We start from the raw sequence: 21962 nt of genomic DNA, 5'->3' as shown, positions 1-21962 counted from the left end.
GATGAGCACTGTTTTATTGCACTGCACTATTGCATTATTTTACTCTGTCTATTGTATTTGACTAACTATTTTATTGCACTGCACTATTGCACTATTTTACTAACTATTTTATTGCACTGCACTATTGCACTATTTTACTAACTATTTCATTGCACTGCACTATTGCACTATTTTACTCTGTCTATTCTATTTAGCTATTTTATTACTGTCTATTTTTAAATGGCCATAGAATCAAACCATAAACAAAGAGGCCTATTAAGATGTTAGATTTTAATATGAAAAACTATGGGATTCAATGCTCTATGCCTTACCTTGACCTTGTCTATTTTGCTGCTATCTATTTTATTCATTCATTCATTAGATTTATATAGCGCTTTTCTAGACACTAAAAGCACTCCCCACAATGTAGGGTGGAAATTGCCTCCTTCACCACCACTGGTAGCACCCAACCTTGGGCTATGCAGGCTCAATGGCTGCCATACACTGGCACCAGGCACACATCACACTACACTACTAAATCTATGCTTGTTTTATACTTATTTTATGTCTGCACTTTATGCATTGCTCTTGATCTGACAATGCTGTGCACATTGTATGCCTGTAGTTTTATTTACTGCTGTGAAGCACTTTGAGCTGCAATTGAGGTGCTATACAAATACAGTTTATTATTATATTATTAAAACCTGTCTCCATCCCTTCTTATTTTCCGTGGTGGGACTATCCATTTGTCTTATTGAGCCTACTAGGCAACTCCTATTGCCTACCAGAGTTCCCACAACAGTTACCCTGTCTACTGTCTTGCAGGAAGTGACCATCCTATGTGATTTTGTGCAAGCGGGGAAATAATCCAGTATTAAAGAGACAGTTTGGATTTTTGGACATTACGTTTTGTGAAATACTTGCCAGTTGCCAGTAGTGTAGTAGATGTAAAGCTATTAGCTCATTTATTGAGTTCTGGCCGGGTTCTGAGTGAACCAAAAGCATCAGCTAAATGTAAATTAACCACAAAGCTTTAGACAGGCAGCAAACGGGGTCACAAAACCCAAAACATTTGAATCCACACCACAACATGCAGGCAAAGGGTTAGCCACCTCCAAAACCAAACCACACTCCTCCAGCATTTTTGCATTATCTGTGAATAGGCTCCAGTGCGTAGTAATACACTGGCTTTTTCCTAGAAACAAAATAGTGCAGTGATAAAATTATCTGAAATGCTGGGGGACCACGGTTTTGTGTTGTATAGGTAACCCTTTCGCCTGCATGTGGCGGTGTGAATTAAAACTTTTTGGTTTCCAGATCCCGTTTTACGTTCTGGTTCACTCACAAACCAGAACTCCGACCACAGGACTCGGTAAGTACGCTAAGAGCTTTGCATCCACTACACTACTGGCAAGTATTTCATACAACCTACTGTAGAAAAATCCGAACTATCCCTTTAACTTCAGTAGACATTAATGTGTGGAAATGGTAATCATAATCAAATCAAATCAAATGTATTTGTATAGCCCGAAATCACATGGAATTGCTTTACAAGTAAAGAAGAAACAGAATAGCTTTTGCCTAGTGCAAAAGCTAATGGGGATCCTAAATAAACATAAACATAAACAATCACAATAGATCCAGAACAAAGACCACCATAAAATCCACATATGCAACACCCCCAGACATTCCCCAATGAAGATGAAAAAAAAACACCAAAGGGGGCGTGGAGGAGAGAAACCTCAGATGGGCTGTTCAAAGGGGATCCCCCAAGATGATTTCGGTGATAATATAGTGTTGCTATGGATGATAGATGGATAGAGAATAGAACAAGCCAATAATTGGTATGTATATGTACATGTAATGAAACACATACATACATACATACATACATACATACATACATACATACATACATACATACATACATACATACATACATACATACATACATACATACTACATACATACATACATACATACATACATACATACATACATACATACATACATACATACATACATACATACATACATACATACATACATACATACATACATACATACATACATACATACATACATACATACATACATACATACATACATACATACATACATGGTACAAATAGTATCTAAAGTACACAAGAACATTTTAAAATTAAAATTAAATAGAACTAAGAACAAAAAAGCATAGGAATATGAGCGCAAACATTAGTGAGGCTTGATTGTTTTCTTTGTTGCCAGTTGAAGCAGCAAGTACTCACTGCTGTATAATGATGCTGCTGTTCACCCATCTGTAGTGTATACCAGTGAGCTCAGTGACAAGCGGCAGCTTATTTGCATATGTTCATTTGCTGACACACTGTTAATGATATTGTGTATGTTTTCCCCTTACTAAATGAGGCTTGAAAAGACATGATTGATTTTGGTTCCAGTACAAGGTAACATAAAAAAACAGAGACGTCTTTGAATTCCAGTTGAATCTATTTAATTGAATGTTATTATGTTATTATATAATCTCATTTACAATTAACTTCATGCATTGCTTTTATTTAGTCATAAACCTGCTAATAGTCTTTTATACATTTTAATGTCAGAACTCTATTATAATAAATAAGTGTAGAAAGTGTGCTTTTCATGTTGTCAGAAATCGTCAACAATTTTTTTCATATAGAATGACAATTATCTGCACATTTTATGTAACTAAATAAAGTGTATTATTATTACTAGTGTTGCATTGGCTGGGGAGGAGGTGAAAGGTGATGGGGCTGCCTCCCCCTCCAGGCATAGATCCTATGCAGGCAGATCTACGTCCACTGAGGACTTGAGAGCGACTCTCTGCATCAAGGAGACGGGAGTCGAGGAACTGCTGTGTGTGCACACGCGCGCCTCAAAGCACTGGAGTTACAAATAAATCACCCTAAACTTTATACACAGAATTTATTTGACACCAAGGAAGTTTTGTTCCATTAAATTAAGCCAAAGTTTTACATTATGTGACAATAATGAGATTTGAGATGAATTGATTGATTGATTGATTGATTGATTGATTGATTGATTGATTGAAAAGTTTATTAACAGATTGCAGAATGGGTACAGTACAGTACAGCTCAGTACATACAATTGTTAAGGGGATGCAGACCAGAGAAAGACTTTCGTCTTGTTTACATCAGGGTCCCCCATTTTCAATTCATCATGTCCCTCTCTTGCCCAATGTGTTAATTCTGAATGACTTTTCTAATTTGGTGTTGTCACTTATGGAAACACTAACTCTTCTGGCTGGGCCAACAGCAGCAAAGAAGCTGGTAGCTATGAGCTGGAAACCGCCTTGTTGGCTTGCTCTCGGAGCGTGGACTTTGATGTATTTGGACATTGTGTATTTAGAGCTTGAGTGAGGGAGGCAACTACTGCAATGTGGAATAGTCTGGTGGTGCAGTTGAAGGCCATTATAAATTAAGGTTAAGATAGTGGTGGTGGCTTGGACCTGTCTACTATTTCTACTCATGTCTTTAAATATGTTTAATTGTTATTTTTCTAAAAAGTGAATACTTGTCTTAAGCCCGGAGCCCTATTTTCTGAAAATCCGCCTAAAATACATACCTAAGTAAATGAAATATTGCGCCACTTCTACAAGGCCCATTTGCATATTCTTGGTATCTAGGGACGTCTATGGACCTCAGTGAATGTATTCCAAGGTGTCCGAAATATTGTGTCTATTACTAGGCTTGCTTAAATTGTGATGAAACAAAGGAGAATATGAATTATGATTTTTCTTTGCATCTGTGACAGTGAATAACACCATGCTAAAAATGACCAGACATGAGAAACTGCCACTGATCTCGTTCAGTACCTTCTTGAGATCATGTGTACAAAAAATCGAAAGAAATGAATGAAGGGAAGATGATTAAACAGAAGGTTTTGTAGATACGGTACTGAATTCTCCCATCCGGACCAATGCAATTTGAAATATTATTATTATTATCTTATATTTCAAATGCCTGAGTTCAATTTGGATTTAGTATCACCAGGCATGCATAAGCACAGATAATGAAATCTACTGTATGTACAGTAGATTTTAAATTTTTGCTAGGGTGCCACCATTTTGAAACTAATTTCAAATTTAATTGTTGCTACATGCTAAAAATAGGGAAGAGAAACTAACTGCGCTTCAATATATGCCAATAACGTTACGTTTTGTGGTTTATTATCCCGAGTAATAAGAGATATTAAAAAGATTCATACAGAAGTAATTTGCTTGAAACCCCATAGAGGCCTTTGGGAAGTGTCGTTCGGAAAAATTCCAACGCTCATCGAAAGTTCTCTGTGTCCTCTTCAAAATGGCGTAAAAAAACTACAATTCCCGGCGGTCGGGTGGCGTAGCGGAGATTGCGCTCGTCACCAATGCAAGAGGCTGCGGTCTTGACTCCCGGAGTCAACATTGCCTGCGGCTTGGGCCGATCGTCATACTAACTCGTTTGGCTGAGTTAGCGGGAGGGAAGTCGTGGGTGGTAATGTGGCGTTGTGGACAGCGACGCCTACAGGTCAGGTCTGGGCGCCTGCTCAGCGAAAGGCAGGAAATGGTGAAGGCAGCGTGACCTCCCACGCGTTACACTTCACCAATGAGAGTCCTCGCTGCCAGGTGAAAAGAGAGCCACTGGCTGTCTCCGCATGTGACGGAGGAAGCATGTGGTAGACTTCAGGGTTCCCTTGTACCGATCAGTAGGGGGAACATGCGCACAAACGACCAGGTAGGGGGGGGGGGGGGGGAATTGGCATAACGACTAAATTGGAATGGGGAGAAAAAAGAGAAGAAATCGGAGAAAGAGAGGATTACATTTTTTTTTAATAAAAATAAACTACAATTCCCGACGTAAATTGTTCCAAAATGGACGACTTTCGCGAACTCAACAACAGCTAAACGAAAACGAAAATCTATCGAATAACACTTTAACCTATTGGTAAACTCACGTATTGATGATAATATACATTATAACTGCTGTTGTGACATGGTTATGATGTTTATACTTGAATACCTTTGAAAAATTAAACGATACTTTTGTCAGACAGTCTAGACAGATTGATTTATGATGTGATGTCATTTGCGGTCCGCCGATGGACCCCACGGGTGGAAGAGGTTGTACAATCATTAAAAAAAACTTGAGATGCTTGTTTTTCCCGGCTCATCAACCATAGTAGATTTGTAAACATAGTACACAACGTATATTCTATCTATACAAACTATAACTATAATCTATAAATATAAATGTAAACTAAAACTATAAACTAAACTATAGACTAAACATAATACACAACATGTATTTTATCTATACAAACTTAGATGAAACTGTATGTTAGCAGCAGTGTGTGCGTCTAAAGTGTTCTTGTGTGGTGTGTAAGTCACTTAAGGTGCTTTTGTGTGTATGCTTGTGATGATTTAGAGCAGGGGTCAGCGACCTTAGGCACAAGTGCCACCACTGGCACGTGGTATCTTAACCAATGGCACACTTGTAAGAGAGGAACCTTTTTGGAAATGTTGAAGTGTCCTCTCATTCCCATGCCGAGTTACCTCTTTCATAGCCATTGGCAGATGCACAGCCTGTTATTTATGGTAGCCTGGTGGAAGTAGCTGTTCAGTGTTCTTTTGGATGTGGACCTGAGACTGCGGTACCGTCTGCCAGATGGCATGAGCTCAAACTGTTTGTGGTTTGGGTGGGTGGGGTCTCTCAGGATCCTGTGTGCCTTGCTGACGCACCACTCGGTGAATACTGTCTATGGTGGGTAGCTTGCATCCGCAGATCTTTTGGGCCGTTCGCACCAATCTCTCCAGTGCTCGGCGGTTGTTGTTGAGGGCCTCTCTAGAAGGCCCTCAGGATGTGTGGCCTCATGCCAAACCTTTTCAGTCCCCTGAGGTGGTAGACGCGTTGCTGGGCCTTTTTTTTTTTTTACCACGTGGCCGGTGTGCACTCTCTAGTCCAGCTTCTCTGTGGCCACTCCTCCCTGCCTGTAGTCGATGATCAGCTCCTTGGTCTCGTCAAGGTTGAGAGTGAGGTTGCTTCCCTGGCACCACTTTGCCAGGTTCTCAACCTCACTCCGGTAGGCTGACTCGTCGCTGCTGGTGATCAGTCCCATCACCGCTGTGTTGTCGGCGAACTTGATCACCAGGTTGGAGCTGTGTGTGGCTACACAGTCGTGGGTGTACAGGGAGTAGAGGAGGGAGCTCCTGTGTTGAGGATCAGGGGGTCAGAGATGTTGGAGCCCATCCTCACCACCTGTCACCGATCCAACAGGAAGTCCAGGATCCAGCTGCACAGGTTGGGGTTGAGGCCCAGGTCTCTGAGTTTGGTGTCCAGGATGGAGGGGACTATGGTGTTAAAAGGTGAGCTGACGTCTATGAACAGCTTCCTCACATTTAGTTTATCCTAAATAAATTTGATCACAAAAAATAAACCACCCTACCCTACTATTCCTCACCACCACCACAGTGATTCTTCTTTTAAGATTGCCATTAGCAGACACACATCGCTTTAGTGCCTCCTCCCTTTGGAGAATCAGAGGTAGATTCATACTTTTAACGCTTTCGAGCAGACAGCCGCCATGCGTTGGTCCAAGGAGGTTTGGTCACTTTTGTTGCAATGCAAATTAGTAGGTAAGGTTCAGGAGGTATAGTGCAAGTGTCCAAAGTTACAATGTTGTGACAGTCAACTTAAGTTCAAGTTCAAGCAAAAGATTTGGTAGAAGAGGTAGTGCAAATAGATAGCTTGTCCCAGAGGCCTACCGGCAAACGTTTAGAAAATGCGAAAAATGTGCCAACCAGACATAATTGAGTTTGCGCGCGAGAAGGACGTTTTGTTCGACATGTTAGCGAGTAAAATCTGTGACTTTGTCATGTCCCCTGTCTCCTAGTCTTGTTGTCTCTGTGTGGGTGTGGGTATGTGTGGCTAATTACAGGATTCCTGGTGTGGAGGCAGGTCCCAAGGATCCACAGCTGCTGGCTATCAGCCAATCATCCGGCTACAAATACCCAGCTCATACTGCAAGACACCGCCAGATTGTAGTTTCAGCTAACCCAGTCAGTCATAGTTTTGTGCTCATTCTTGTTTATTCCCGTATCCGTGTTGCCTTACCTAATCCTGCCTTGTCCTCCTTGTCAACAGTCCTCTACCTGGCTCCCCTCCCTGCTCTTGTTCTGGATCCTGTGTATGACCACCGCTCGTCTGACTATGCTTCTCCTTGATTACCCTCTGGACTGTCTGAGTACCTGGCCTCGTCTACGACCCCTCGCTTGTCTGACTACTCTGTGCCTTCTTACATTAAACCCCCTTGAAACCCGTTCAGTTGTCTTGCTCGTCTCTCTGCACTAGAGTCTACCAGTCGAACATTAACAGACTTTGAAAAGTTCAGGGAACTGAGTGTGTCTCTTTCTCTCCCTCTCTGTACTGTGTGTATGTCTCTCTCCCCCTCTCTCTCCTCTGTGTAATGAGTGTCTCTCTCTCCCTCTCTCTCCTCTGTGTACTGAGTGTCTCTCTCTCCCTCTCTCTCCTCTGTGTAATGAGTGTCTCTCTCTCCCTCTCTCTCCTCTGTGTACTGAGTGTCTCTCTCTCCCCCTCTCTCTCCTCTGTGTACTGAGTGTCTCTCTCTCCCCCTCTCTCTCCTCTGTGTAATGAGTGTCTCTCTCCCCCCTCTCTCCTCTGTGTACTGAGTGTGCTGAGAGGTGATGGTTCTCAGCTGGCGGATGCTGATTGACTCCTGATGAAACACCTTGGCCGGAAGCTCCAGCGAGAACAGAGAGCAGCAGCAGAACAGACCCGGCGCCCCTCCACACCAGCAGTAGTCTTGGCTCATTTATGTCGAGGGTCAGTGTAGTGTCCTTAGGTTATGTTCTGTCTCTTCATGTAACAAGTACCCTTCTTTTGACTGTTAATAAAAAGGCAGCATTGAGTTCAGAGTCTGATGGAAATGTTTTGTCATACTTTTTCTGAATAACGTGCCTTTAGATTATATGTGCGCACTACCCCATATAACCACACAAATGTCTCCTGATCATAAATCACAGTAATCATAATGCACATAAATCCATAATGACCTTTTTGTTTGGAATCTCTTATTTTCTGGTAGCTTGTTCATTGGTTGAGTCCAAGAAAGCTTTTTGTTTTATATTGTCAGAGAGAGAGAACGAGACCAGACCAGAGCCCTCTATTAAAAATAATAATTATTTAAAATAAATAAAAGCTCTGGACCAGAGACTAATAATATTAACAATAATAATAATAATAATAATAATAATAATAATAATAATAATAATAATAATAATAATAATAATAATAATAATAATAATAATAATAATAATAATAATAATAATAATAATAATAATAATAATAATAGTAGTGACTTCAAAGGCACACCTCTTCAAACAATATCTAAAAAAAACAGACCTTCTTACTGTCTTTTTACTATTATGTACCCTATACTACTACGCTACTATACTTATACTACTACCTACTATATTAACACTTTGAATGCCGACGACGTGTATTGTCGTCATATCATGCCCCCCGTTGAGTGCCGACGACGTGTATTGTCGTTTGATTTTTTTATTAGCGATCTGAATTCATATTTCATCAACCGAGTCTCCCGTTGGTACAGCAGACCCTCTAGGAGCTCAGATGGGAAAATACCGCCCCCTATCGTCTATCCCTGTGTAACTGCAGGCCATTCGATTATACTGGGAGATCCCTGTGGGGGGAGCCTACTGGCTCCATTATGCTGGCGATGGATCTGATGATGAGGGAAGTGATCGCGAGTTGGAAAGCAGAGTGGAATATATATTTACAGCAGCCAATAATCAATCAATAAACGCGATCGATATTTGGAATGGCGATCAGGAATTGGAATAATCTTTTTGGAGAACATCTGATCTAAGGTAAGGAGTCTATGTTACCAGTTTTAGGATAATCAGAGCTGTATTCACTGAGATATCAGCATGTGCCGTGTGTGTGTATGTGTGTGTGTGTGTGTGTGTGTGTGTGTGTGTGTGTGTGTGTGTGTGATGTTGAGGAAATTAGAGAATAGATTTTTCAGCCCGCTTCTATAGCGTGCATAAGTACACATATACTATCGATAATCTAGCGTTTATTTGAAAACGATTCATAAATAGGCCGACAAATGACAACGTGTCTAGTGTATTCGAGAATATTCCAATAAATGGCGTTTATGGGGGAATCTTTAAATTTTCCGGACATTTTCGAGAGAACGATAGCTTTTCTAAATGCTATAAAAAGGATATCAACCGATTAAAAAACAATCCGTTTCGACAATGTTGACTGCAAACAAGTCATTGATAAGCGATGGGCAGATTAGACACAATTTAAAACATAGATTATGCATTTTTAACGCTAACATTGAAGTGGATGATGGCATTCAAGGGGGTAAAAAGGAAAACAAGGCCGGCACTGATAGTGTTAATATGTCTATACTACTATGCACTCAGAGTGTAACACTCAAACTCGATACTATTTGACGAACAATGCCACTGACCCTAGCATCAACTAAATGGCTAAATGTAAATGTAAAATGCTTCGGCCTTTAATTACGAGTCTTTAGCTCTCTTTAGCCCATGTGAAGGAACGTTCCCTCAAATGAAATACAACAGCAAGGCCTTATATTCACAGGCTTATATATGTTCACTATATATACAGTATATATACACACACATACACACACACACACACACACACACACACACACACACACACCCCATGTGTTTTACAGCTCTTGTGACAATCTTCCTGTCAGTCTCCAGTGCCCTTGGAAAAGAGGGCTAAACATAAATAATCTCAGAGAGACTCCTGTTGGACTCTTATAATATACGATGCAGCAGGACTCCCAGTCCCAGAAAAACACACCCAATGGAAACGACACCCTGAGTGAAGTAACGTTAGTGTTAACCCTTTCACTGAAACAATACAGAAGGTTAACCCTTTCACTGCCACACGGCAGATTGTTAACCCTTTCACAACCACACTACATGAGGTTAACCCTTTCACTACCACACTACAGACAGTTAACCGTCTGTAGTGTGGTAGTGAAAGGTTAACCTTCGGTAGTGTGGTAGTGAAAGGGTTAAATGACGGAGGCCTTGGCTGACATTATTGGACCTTCCGGGACGGGGCCACGGGGCTCATTTCTGAAGAAAAGAACCGTGACCACATGACCCACCAAGTTTAATCTCTGGGCACAAGACACGGCTGGTGCACGACTGGGTCCCAAATCAACAACATCACTGGTAAATACATAGGAAAGAGGGCCAGGGGTCCCGAATCAACAACATCACTGGTAAATACATAGGAATTCCCTATAGGAGGGAGTCCCTGATTTAAAAAACAAAAAAACAAAAACAAAGGGATTGCAAACGGGTGCACTTGCTCATCACTCCAGGCCGGCCAGGACAGGCGGGGTTAGCTGTCTATTGTGCTACAGGACAGGTCCTGAATTGCCAAAACCACAAGAGGTCGTTGCTCATAGAGTAGAGTTTGCCGCAAACAGATACACTCTCTGACACACACACACACACACACACACACACACACACACACACACACACACACACACACACACACACACACACACCTACACACACACGCTGCCACCTGGTGAAGATAACAATGACACTTTGACAATTATTGCATTTTGTGGAGTTGGGGGAGAGCACAATTATGACCATTCTACTTTCTAATTGGAAGAGCTGGTTTTTTTCAGCTCATCCTTGGTACACACACACACACACACACACACACACACACACACACACACACACACACACACACACACACACACACACACACACACACACATTCTTGTGAACGTCGTGGTCACGTGTTTGGTGAAAGGAAGCGGATGGCACACAGAGCTTTTCAAACGCAACCAACTGAGCGAGCTGAGCCACGCATGCAGAACCAGCTTGTTCAATGTGTGTGTGTGTGTCTGTCTACCCTGCCCCCCCCCCCCCTCTCTCTCTCTCTCTCTCTCTCTCTCTCTCTCTCTCTCTCTCTCTCTCTCTCTCTCTCTCTCTCTCTCTCTCTCTGTTGTACCGGTATGTCTGGCTGGGGTGGGGACTGGACCTCACAATGCCCCCTCTATTCCCTCTGCCGGTCTCTCTTTCATCGGTCCCGAGTAGATGACTGGCAGTAACATAATAAAAGAAAAAGAACACATGTCAGATCTGGCTTACTCTGAGCATTGTTACACCTTGTCCTCTCTCTCTCTCTCTCTCTCTCTCTCTCTCTCTCTCTCTCTCTCTCTCTCTCTCTTGCGCTCTCTCTCGCTCTCTCTCTTTCTCTCTCTCCCTCTCTATCCATCTCTCTCTTGCACTCTCTCTCGCTATCTCTATCCATCTCTATCTCTCTCTCTCTTGCTCTCTCTCTCTCTCTCTCTCTCTCTCTCTCTCTCTCTCTCTCTCTCTCTCTCTCTCTCTCTCTTTCTCTCATGGTCATTTGTCTGGATTCCTTGGGACAGAAAACCAGGACACAAAGTGGCATAGGTACTACTGTAGGTAACACGCCATGCCTGTAGGGGGCAGAGTGACTATCCGCGAGTGAGTACGTTTTAGTGACGTTGCTCGTCCATAAGGGTCTTCACGTCTTCAAAAACACAACAAAAGCAGATTTGACTCTTACTGCCTTACTGCAGTTACTTATTGCCTATAATTATGTATTATCTTTCTGTTGCCCTGCCCATACCTGTACCTCCCCTCCCCCTGATATGGCAGAGATATGGGACACAGCACTAGATTCTCACGGCAGAAAGTCAGCACCGGGGTATCTACGCTACTCCTGACAGTGCAGTTTCATCTCTCTGTGCTGAAGGGGTAAGGCTTGGTTATTAACAGTTTTAGGACACTCATCATAGTCCTAGCCATATCATTCTAGAAGGGGTGCAATGCAACACTGCATTGTTCCAAGTTGAACCAGGATTATGTAGCTTTGTGCTGGCAGAGCGTCACTCGTCAACGTACGCACGGGAATTACAACCTCGAAAATGAAACATCCCATGCCAAGATTCCTTCGCCAAAGTATGCACAGTCACACGACAACAACAACACTGAGTCAAGTATGCGAGTAAGTAAGGTGTTTACTATAGTAGGGGACAGAGGGCAGCCGCTTGACAATCAGCCAGGACTCCTGTTTACAGCCACTCATGCTTAAGTCCCGGGAAAAGGTCAGAATCCGTAAAGCGACCTTTGAGAAGAAATCCTAGGGAGTGTGTGAAAGAGAGAGAGAGAAAAGGAACACACATGTGGGTGGCACTGTTGCCTCACAGCAAGGAGGTCCTGGGGTCAAACCCCAGCGGGGGGGCTTTCTGTGTGGAGTTTGCATGTTCTTCCCGTGTTTGCGTGGGTTTCCTCCGGGTACTCCGGTTCCCTCCCACACCATAAAGACATGCATGCTGTAGGCAGAGACTATGGAGGAAAACTAGCTCATTAGCAAACTCCACATTCACATTGATGTGGGAACTGAATATGTTGATTAATGTGCATTGTCCTTGGGTAAAAAAAAGATATAATAAACTCTCAATTCTTATCTAAAATAAAGGGAATACTTGAAATAATTTGTACTCACAAGATACTGTCTCTCTACCTCTCCCAGCCATATCTTTATCTCTCTGTCTATCCCATCCAGGTCTCTCTACCTCTCTCAGCCAGGTCTCTCTGTCTCTCCAACTCTCCCAGCCAGGTCTCTGTACCTCTCTCAGCCAGGTCTCTCTATCTCTCTACCTCTCTCAGCCAGATCTCTTTATCTCTCTGTCTATCCCATCCAGGTCTCTGTACCTCTCCCATCCAGGTCTCTGTACCTCTCCCATCCAGGTCTCTGTACCTCTCCCATCCAGGTCTCTGTACCTCTCCCAGCCAGGTCTCTGTACCTCTCTCAGCCAGTTCTCTCTACCTCTCTCAGCCAGGTCTCTCTACCTCTCTCAGCCAGGTCTCTCCAACTCTCCAACTCTCTCAGCCAGGTCTCTCTGCCTCTCCCAGCCAGTTCTCTCTATCTCTCCCAGCCAGGTCGCTCTACCTCTCCCAGCCAGGTATATCTATCTCTCTATCTCTCCCATCAAGGTCTCTCTACCTCTCCCATCAAGGTCTCTCTACCTCTCTCAGCCAGGTCTCTCTATCTCTCTGCCTCTCCCAGCCAGGTCTCTCTGTCTCTCCAACTCTCCCAGTCAGTTATCTCTACCTCTCTCACCCAGGTCTCTCTATCTCTCCCAGCCAGGTCTCTCTATCTCTCCCAGCCAGGTCTCTCTATCTCTCCCAGCCAGGTCTCTCTATCTCTCCCAGCCAGGTCTCTCTACCTCTCTCACCCAGGTCTCTCTATCTCTCCCAGCCAGGTCTCTCTATCTCTCTCACCCAGGTCTCTCTATCTCTCTCACCCAGGTCTCTCTATCTCTCCCAGCCAGGTCTCTCTGTCTCTCTATCTCTCCCAGCAAGGTCTCTCTACCTCTCAGTCTCACCCAGGTCTCTCTATCTCTCCCAGACAGTTCTCTCTACCTCTCTCACCCAGGTCTCTCTATCTCTCCCAGCCAGGTCTCTCTACCTCTCTCACCCAGGTCTCTCTATCTCTCCCAGCCAGGTCTCTCTACCTCTCCCAGCCAGGTCTCTCTATCTCTCCCAGCCAGGTCTCTCTATCTCTCCCAGCCAGGTCTCTCTATCTCTCCCAGCCAGGTCTCTCTACCTCTCCCAGCCAGGTCTCTCTATCTCTCCCAGCCAGGTCTCTCTACCTCTCCCAGCCAGGTCTCTCTATCTCTCCCAGCCAGGTCTCTCTACCTCTCCCAGCCAGGTCTCTCTATCTCTCCCAGCCAGGTCTCTCTACCTCTCCCAGCCAGGTCTCTCTATCTCTCCCAGCCAGGTCTCTCTACCTCTCCCAGCCAGGTCTCTCTATCTCTCCCAGCCAGGTCTCTCTATCTCTCCCAGCCAGGTCTCTCTATCTCTCTCACCCAGGTCTCTCTATCTCTCCCAGCCAGGTCTCTCTACCTCTCCCAGCCAGGTCTCTCTATCTCTCCCAGCCAGGTCTCTCTATCTCTCCCAGCCAGGTCTCTCTATCTCTCCCAGCCAGGTCTCTCTACCTCTCCCAGCCAGGTCTCTCTATCTCTCCCAGCCAGGTCTCTCTGTCTCTCCCAGCCAGGTCTCTCTATCTCTCCCAGCCAGGTCTCTCTATCTCTCCCAGCCAGGTCTCTCTACCTCTCCCAGCCAGGTCCCTCGAGGTCTCCTTGCCGATGCCGGTGTTGGCTCCAGTGATGATGACTGTTTTCCCCTCAAGCCTCTCCTCTGAGGACCAGCGGCCGCACATACTCCTGGATGACACAGAAACACAGATAAATAAAGTACCATGTGTCTGTCTGACTCAACCTCTTTAGTTTCTTCACACACCAGCTTCTTTCCCACAGGCATGATATCACTCAACTCCCTCTATTGACCATCTATGTGGTTTTGTGTGTGTTTCTGTCTCTTCTCTCTCTCTCTGGTGATTGTTTATGTCTATGTCTATTAGGTGTGATGTGGTCTGAATGTACTTGATGCACTTTATCTACTACGTGTTGATATGGACCGAGTGTGTGTTCCTCTATTGTGTATCTATTTGGTGTTGATGTAACTATTGTGTGGCAATTTGAGTGTAACTGGTTGTGTGGCAATTAAAGTTATAGTATGTTCTATATCTATCATTCAGTCTATTTTGTCCTTCTCGGGACTATGCATCATGAGCTATTTATCTGTCTGTCTATTTATCTGTCTGTCTGTCTGTCTGTCTGTCTGTCTGTCTGTCTGTCTGTCTGTCTGTCTGTCTGTCTGTCTGTCTGTCTGTCTGTCTGTCTCTATCTATCTATTTGTCTGTCTGTCTGTCTGTCTGTCTGTCTGTCTGTCTGTCTGTCTGTCTGTCTATATCTATCTATCTATCTATCTATCTATCTATCTATCTATCTATCTATCTATCTATCTATCTATCTATCTATCTATCTATCTATCTATCTATCTATCTATCTATCTGTTTGTCTATCTTCTATCTATCTTTTTGCCTGCACATTTTCCAAAACAGTCATCTTTACAATATACTTGTGTTCTTTAGAACCTACTTTCCACATTGGTTGTTCCTGTTGTCAGTCCCCATCTCTGTTTCTGGCAGTATTGCTATCTTCCTGACAGACAGCACTGATTACAGATTACCGTCTGTATATCAGTGCATAGAAACGGTCTGTATGTCAAACACAAGTGGTTCTTGTCAGAAACTGAGGGAGGATATTCAACACACACATACACACACTGACTCACTCACATACATGCACACACATGTATGTGAGCACACACACACACACGCACAAACATATACACACAGTACATGCACGTGTGTGATGGCTGTACATTTTGTGTACCAGTATTGTATGTGATTTTAGATTGTCACACATGCACATGACACAGCACTGATTTGACGCCTAGGGTGGAAATGTCTATCTCCAAGGCAACGGGTTAAGAAATCTAGAAGGTGGCAGCAGGTTTTAACACTGCATCAGTTATACAGAGTGATGATCAAGTATTTAACCAGTCACTCCTGTGCAGAGTAATAGATTGGTCATAAATATCGGTAGCCTACATATCAAAATATGGCAAATGAGCAAACCTGAATAAGCAGATGCAGAATTTACTGTTTGCTCCATAGTTTTACTTGCAATTACATTTTTTAAATGAAGAAGTCATTTAAGTTAATTCATTCAGTTTGAAGACTTCTGTATGAGGTCAACATGTGTCTTTATAGATGCAAAGCTTTTCACTTGTTTGTGTAAACTAAATTAAATCATTCAGAGGCTATAATGACTTAAGGTGTTTTTTTTACTACAATTCTTAAGATATTTAGTCAGACTCACATAACTTCATACCAAAGTTTAACACAAGCAGGACTAATCTACAGTATAGTGCCAAATCACCAGTGCCACAGTGTAAGCTCCTTAGATATCTAACATTCCATAGACGCGCACAACCGTTGCTTTTGCATCGTTGGCAATGATGCTGTCCTCCTACCTGCAATACATGGTCCTGACGGGTGAACAAAAAATCCACTTGAGGAACACTTGAGAGACACAACTGAGACACAAGTGTTCAAATTGGTTTCTTGTCCGCTATCTAGTCCGCCCACCTAACCAGTTGTCAGAACAACGTTGCGACGGCTCAGCTCCAATCATGGGGCGACTTTTCGCATAATATTTCCGAGAGGGAGGCTGGACGCTGTGAAATGTTTGCTTTTCAGCTCAATCTCCAACATGGGATATTTTTATCACAACTTCTCGCACATAAAGTGTAAATATGATCGCACTCAACGTTTTAAAACCTATATAATTCTGCAAACGAATCATATTTTCGACACAGTATTAAATATGGCGTGTGGTAATAATGTTGTTATTGAGCAACGTGTACATATCTCGAACATATGGTAGCGAAAGTAAAGTACCGGTAGACTAATTTCGAGAGGGTGTTGTAAAGTAAAGCCCATTCTGTGGTCCCTCCGTATCAATTTCCTTATTTGAAACTTTTTGCCAATATTTCCTTGTTTGACCTTGGACATTTGACGAGAACCAAACACACATGAAATTACAGCCCAAGGTCACTTCCTAATTATTAATCGAATGAGCAGCCTGAAGAAATAATCAATACATAGAAGATTTCAAAAACCAATACTAGGCTACTGTTGTTCTAGCATTCTAAATCGAAGTCTTGTTAAATTCTACGTTTGGTTAACATGAATAATTCGGAGATAGTTGAGATTAAAGATGCCAACGTGTCTACTCTTAATTAGACATTATTGTGACATTATTATCCTTCCTTATTGAAGGTGATAGACTTGCAGTGCAATTTCAAAGTATCACTGTAACGATGCTTACTGTCCACTTGGGGTCGTCCTCGAGCTCGACCGCAAGTAGGCCTATAACCAGAGACATTGCTATAACTTACTGAATGCAAGGTCCTCCTTGAACGGTTAGGTCAAAAGAGCATTGCCCCCTTACTCTGGTTGAGTCCAAACGGTCCCTTGGTACCAGTGTCGTTGCCAGAACGAATCTAGCAGTCTGCATCATACAGTTTTTTCCCCCCAAAGCAGATATTACAAATTAATACGTGTGAATAGCCTCCCTCTACAACAGTGATGGCTCCACCTGATTGATTGATTGATTGATTGATTGAAATCTGAAAACACCACCCTTGCGTTCCCATCTTTACAAGCCAGTACACATCTTTCCTGGACCGATGACGCGATAGCCCACCTCTCCCTTCCAGGTCGCCCGTCACAGCGCCGTGATCTAGGGCGCGTTAGTCATTCTGATTCACCCTGTCTGGCCATTTTCTGGCGGAGGGACACCATTTTTTGTGACCATATTAGGAAGACCGACCACCACAAGCACAGCAAGTATTAGTCTGCAGGTCTTAGAGGAACTCTATAAAAGCCCCCGTTGACAGCGGGCCGAGTTTTTTAGTATATTTTCCCAGAGCGAAGGAGTCAAGGAATACATTTCTCCGGGGATTCAACGCGCGTTTGAGAATTTCGAAACAACCGTGTAAGTACTGTTTATAGTAATTTGTTGGACTTATTATAGCATTCGTTAACGTTTATGACAGTCTATAGTGTTTGTGAGATGTTTTTCCAGAGATTCTGGTCATATTTTCCACTCAAAATTGTTGTTTTTTCAAAAGTACCGCTGTGTACTTATATTTCCCCCCGGGCTAGTAGGGGCTAGCATGCATTAGCTGCTGAGCTAATGCGTGACACAATTGACGTATTTATTTCACAAATGCAGTGTTTTCAAATAGCCACATTGCTGTATTTAGTGTATTCATTAGTGGGTCATATTCGTATATGTAACATATTTCATTTTATCAACCTAGAATTGACGACAAGCCCTAGCTGCTGGACGCTAGCTCCCATGCTAGCGTTGGCTATCAACACCAGCTGAGAGCCAGGGAGACCCAGGGCGAGCCACGCTACTACCCTACCCAGGAAAGATGGGTCTAGATCGGCGGAGAGTATGGAGGAAGACAGGGCTCTATGAAGAGAATGGGGTAAGTTTGAAGAACATTTTTAACACACACATGAACGTTTTATAATTACCATCACAATATGTAAAAAAAGATATATATATTTTAATCTAATCTAGTTTCATTAATTAATTCATAACTTTTGAACAATAGATGCTATTTCTAATCTGTCAGCTGTTCTATATTGCCAACAGGATTGTCTACATTCCATTCATTACACATAAATCTAAAATAAGCAAGGAAAGTGCTTGAAAATAAATTTTTATCTTCCAAGTTTAATTTCAACAAGTTCAAGTGCAACTATATATGAACCATAATAATAAAAATTATGATGATAATCATACACTTATTTTATATCATTGGAAAGCCCTAGTTGTTAGCTTCAAAATGGTACCAAATATGAGGTACTTTGAAATACCCAGTAACTAATAATCTATCACAAACCAATGCAATATCATGTTCAGGGAATTCCTAAATGGGCCAGATTACCCGCATGTGCAAACCCATGCAGCCAACAAAAAATAAACATGATATGTCTTATATGTCCAGATATGTCCTGGCTAGAAGTGTTTATTAAACACCGGGAGGCTACTGTGATGAAATACACGATACGATAATAGCTAGAGATTAGCGTCACATAGCGGGCCTTTTTCTGAAAACCCAAATAAGCTAGCTAAGTAGCCAAGCACATAGACTGTTCAGCATACGCCTTCAGTTGATCATGACAAAGCCTCTCTTACCTTGAAGATTAAAAAGCCTCCATAATTTAGTAAACAGTATTCCCATGGCTGGTGTTGAGATTTTATAATGCCAGCTTGTGAGAATTCGTTGTAGCCAGCCAGCTAGCATTGATGCTATTCAATGCTATCAACATTAGCTAATAGCTAACCAACTAAATACAATGACAGTGGTATCCTGAGGTAACGTTAAATACAGACAACTTTTGATGACCAACGATAGCTAGCAAGCTAACTAAATAGCTTTGTTTGTCTGGACTATCATACTAGCATAGCATACCCAACTAACGTTAATGCCATTCAGAATGTATTAACATAGCTACAACACACAATAACGTTAATACAATTACATGCATCATTGTTTACAATAAACGGGTGGGGTTAGTCGAAAGGACTGGACACAGGGACAAGTTAAACATCAATAAATTAATTTAATACAACAGGTAGTTCGAGCTGTGCTGTCATGCCTACGACCGCACCACAGGGCTTAAAATCAGCAGCTCATCCTCCTCATCATTGATTGCCTGTAGCTGCATTTACACAACGGCGTCCATCCCTGCTGCTAACTAATGTTAGTTTGACTCCCGGTCGCGCTGTTTGTTTTGGACTTTCACCGACACGAAATGTAAATACATTACTTACAATAAGTAAATATTTTACTTACGGCTATAACATAATGTACATTATGTACCTTTTTTCCTGTGGTCGATTAGTACTTTATTTACATTTTGTTGAAGGATTTGCCCAGAGGCCTTTGTATGTGTGCATGGAGGAATGCCTTTATACATTACGCTCTGAATGAACAATGTGGCATTAGGAAAACAAAGATGCCTGTCTGATTAGTTAGAAATCCTGTAATTTCATTAAAAAACATTCACATCAGTGCTTTGGATTTTGAGATGGTAGCATTTGTTTGCAATGCTAGAGAGAGACAACAGACCACAAACCGCCTTGTGACAAAATCACTTTCCAAACAGCTTCCTAACTATAGGGCAGATGCCATTAACCAGCAATATGAGCAGTTTTTAAATAACGTGACCTTCTCCTGAAATCAACGCTCAGAAGAAAACAAGACAAACAACAACAACAATTTTAGCATTTTGTACTTAATTTTGTACTTTAGTTTGTACTATAGTTTGTATATTGTATATTTTGTATAGTGTTTGGTCTTTATATATATTTTTTTAATGTTTACTGTAAGCACAGTCTCAGGGGGCTCATACAGAACCAAGCATTTCACTGTAATGTACTTTATACGTGACAAATAAAACAAAACTTGCATTGTCAGTGTTTATTTAGAGTATAGCAGTGACTGTGATTTAGAGTATAGCAGTGACTGTGATTTAGAGTATAGCAGTGACTGTGATTTAGAGTGTAGCTGTGACTGTGATTTAGAGTGTAGCTGTGACTGATTTAGAGTATAGCAGTGACTGTGATTTAGAGTATAGCAGTGACTGTGATTTAGAGTATAGCTGTGACTGTGATTTAGAGTATAGCTGTGACTGTGATTTAGAGTATAGCAGTGACTGATTTAGAGTATAGCAGTGACTGTGATTTAGAGTATAGCAGTGACTGTGATTTAGAGTATAGCAGTGACTGTGATTTAGAGTATAGCAGTGACTGTGATTTAGAGTGTAGCTGTGACTGTGATTTAGAGTATAGCTGTGACTGTGATTTAGACTAGAGTATAGCTGTGACTGTGATTTAGAGTATAGCAGTGACTGTGATTTAGAGTATAGCTGTGACTGTGATTTAGAGTATAGCAGTGACTGTGATTTAGAGTGTAGCTGTGACTGTGATTTAGAGTATAGCAGTGACTGTGATTTAGAGTGTAGCTGTGACTGATTTAGAGTATAGCAGTGACTGTGATTTAGAGTATAGCTGTGACTGATTTAGAGTATAGCTGTGACTGTGATTTAGAGTATGTGACTGATTTAGAGTATAGCTGTGATTTAGAGTATAGCTGTGACTGGTTTAGAGTATAGCTGTGACTGATTTAACGTATAGCTGTGACTGTGATTTAGAGTATAACTGTGACTTATTTAGAGTATAGCTGTGATTTAGAGTATAGCTGTGACTGATTTAGAGTATAGCTGTGACTGATTTAGAGTATAGTTGTGACTGTGATTTAGAGTATAGCTGTGATTTAGATTATAGCTGTGATTTAGAGTATAACATCACCTCACAATCACCCGCTAAATAAAGCCAAGGTCATGATGACGTATTGTGATGTATTGATTTGATTAATTGATTATCTTCTGGCATCCTAACAATCATCAGCAACACTTTCAAAAACCTGGCAAAGGAAATTAATAAGCAACATAGTGCTGTATATTATTTGCAAGCCTTAGTGTCCTGAGTTGGTTTGTTAGTTTCAGTTTAGTTTTTTTTGTTTTAGTTTAGTTTATTATTATTATTATTATTATTATTATTATTATTATTATTATTATTATTATTATTATTATTATTATTATTATTATTATTATTATTATTATTATTATTATTATTATTATTATTATTATTATATGGGGGGTATTTGTCAGGGGTAATATTTAAGAAGTTCAGAACACATTGTGTTACAATCAAATCACTTTATGAAATAATGCGGACATGCCAGTCTCAAATTTGACCATTTGACCTTCTAAATTAATTTAGTTTTTTTCCCACACCTAGTTTTAGTTTAGTAGTGGTGGCTAACTTACTTAGATGATTTTAGATAGACTGCTGAAGTTCTACTGAAGTGAAACATCCCTTTAAATGGAAAAGTGAGGGGAATGGAGCCACAATAATCCATTTTAAATCTGAACAAATGACGAGTATAAGTGCTTTGGTGATCAGTCAGCTGGCTATAATCACCATGTTGGGTTGTCATTTTCATACTGCTAGTAATAATTATTATTCTTTCTTTTATTCTTTCTTTTGTATTTTTTTTGAATAATCAGTTGACATCAATTACTTTGTCACATGTAATCTAAAGTTTCTCACCTGATCATGTGCATCTCTGTTTCTGATCAAATGGAATAAACAAAAATAAAAAGGTATTACTTTCCCTGAGATTTTAAGTCACTTCTTCCAGCCTCACTGTTGCAAGACCCACATCCAGAGATGTAGATGAGACAGAGAGAGAGAGAGAGAGAGAGAGAGAGAGAGAGAGAGAGAGAGAGAGAGAGAGAGAGAGAGAGAGA

The 21962-nt window shown here is 41.7% G+C and overlaps 1 protein-coding gene across 1 annotated transcript in view; it reads right to left on the bottom strand.

Annotated features, from left to right (window-relative positions):
* The window catches only part of LOC311238140 (retinol dehydrogenase 12-like), a gene marked incomplete at both ends in the record, with an annotated part of 40240 nt that extends 25925 nt beyond the window's left edge, over positions 1-14315 (bottom strand). Inside the window, one exon of the mRNA XM_084326147.1 lies at positions 14207-14315. Within this exon, the coding sequence (XP_084182273.1) occupies positions 14207-14315 (109 nt within the window). The remainder of the gene's footprint in view (positions 1-14206) is intronic.
* Between the last annotated feature and the right edge of the window lie 7647 nt (positions 14316-21962).

This window comes from Notolepis coatsorum (genome assembly GCF_963971535.1).
Source record: "Notolepis coatsorum genome assembly, chromosome: 12".
NCBI classification, from domain to species: Eukaryota; Metazoa; Chordata; class Actinopteri; order Aulopiformes; family Paralepididae; genus Notolepis; species Notolepis coatsorum.
The sequence above is the reverse complement of the archived record's forward strand: the minus strand, read 5'-3'. Positions and strand labels throughout refer to the sequence as shown.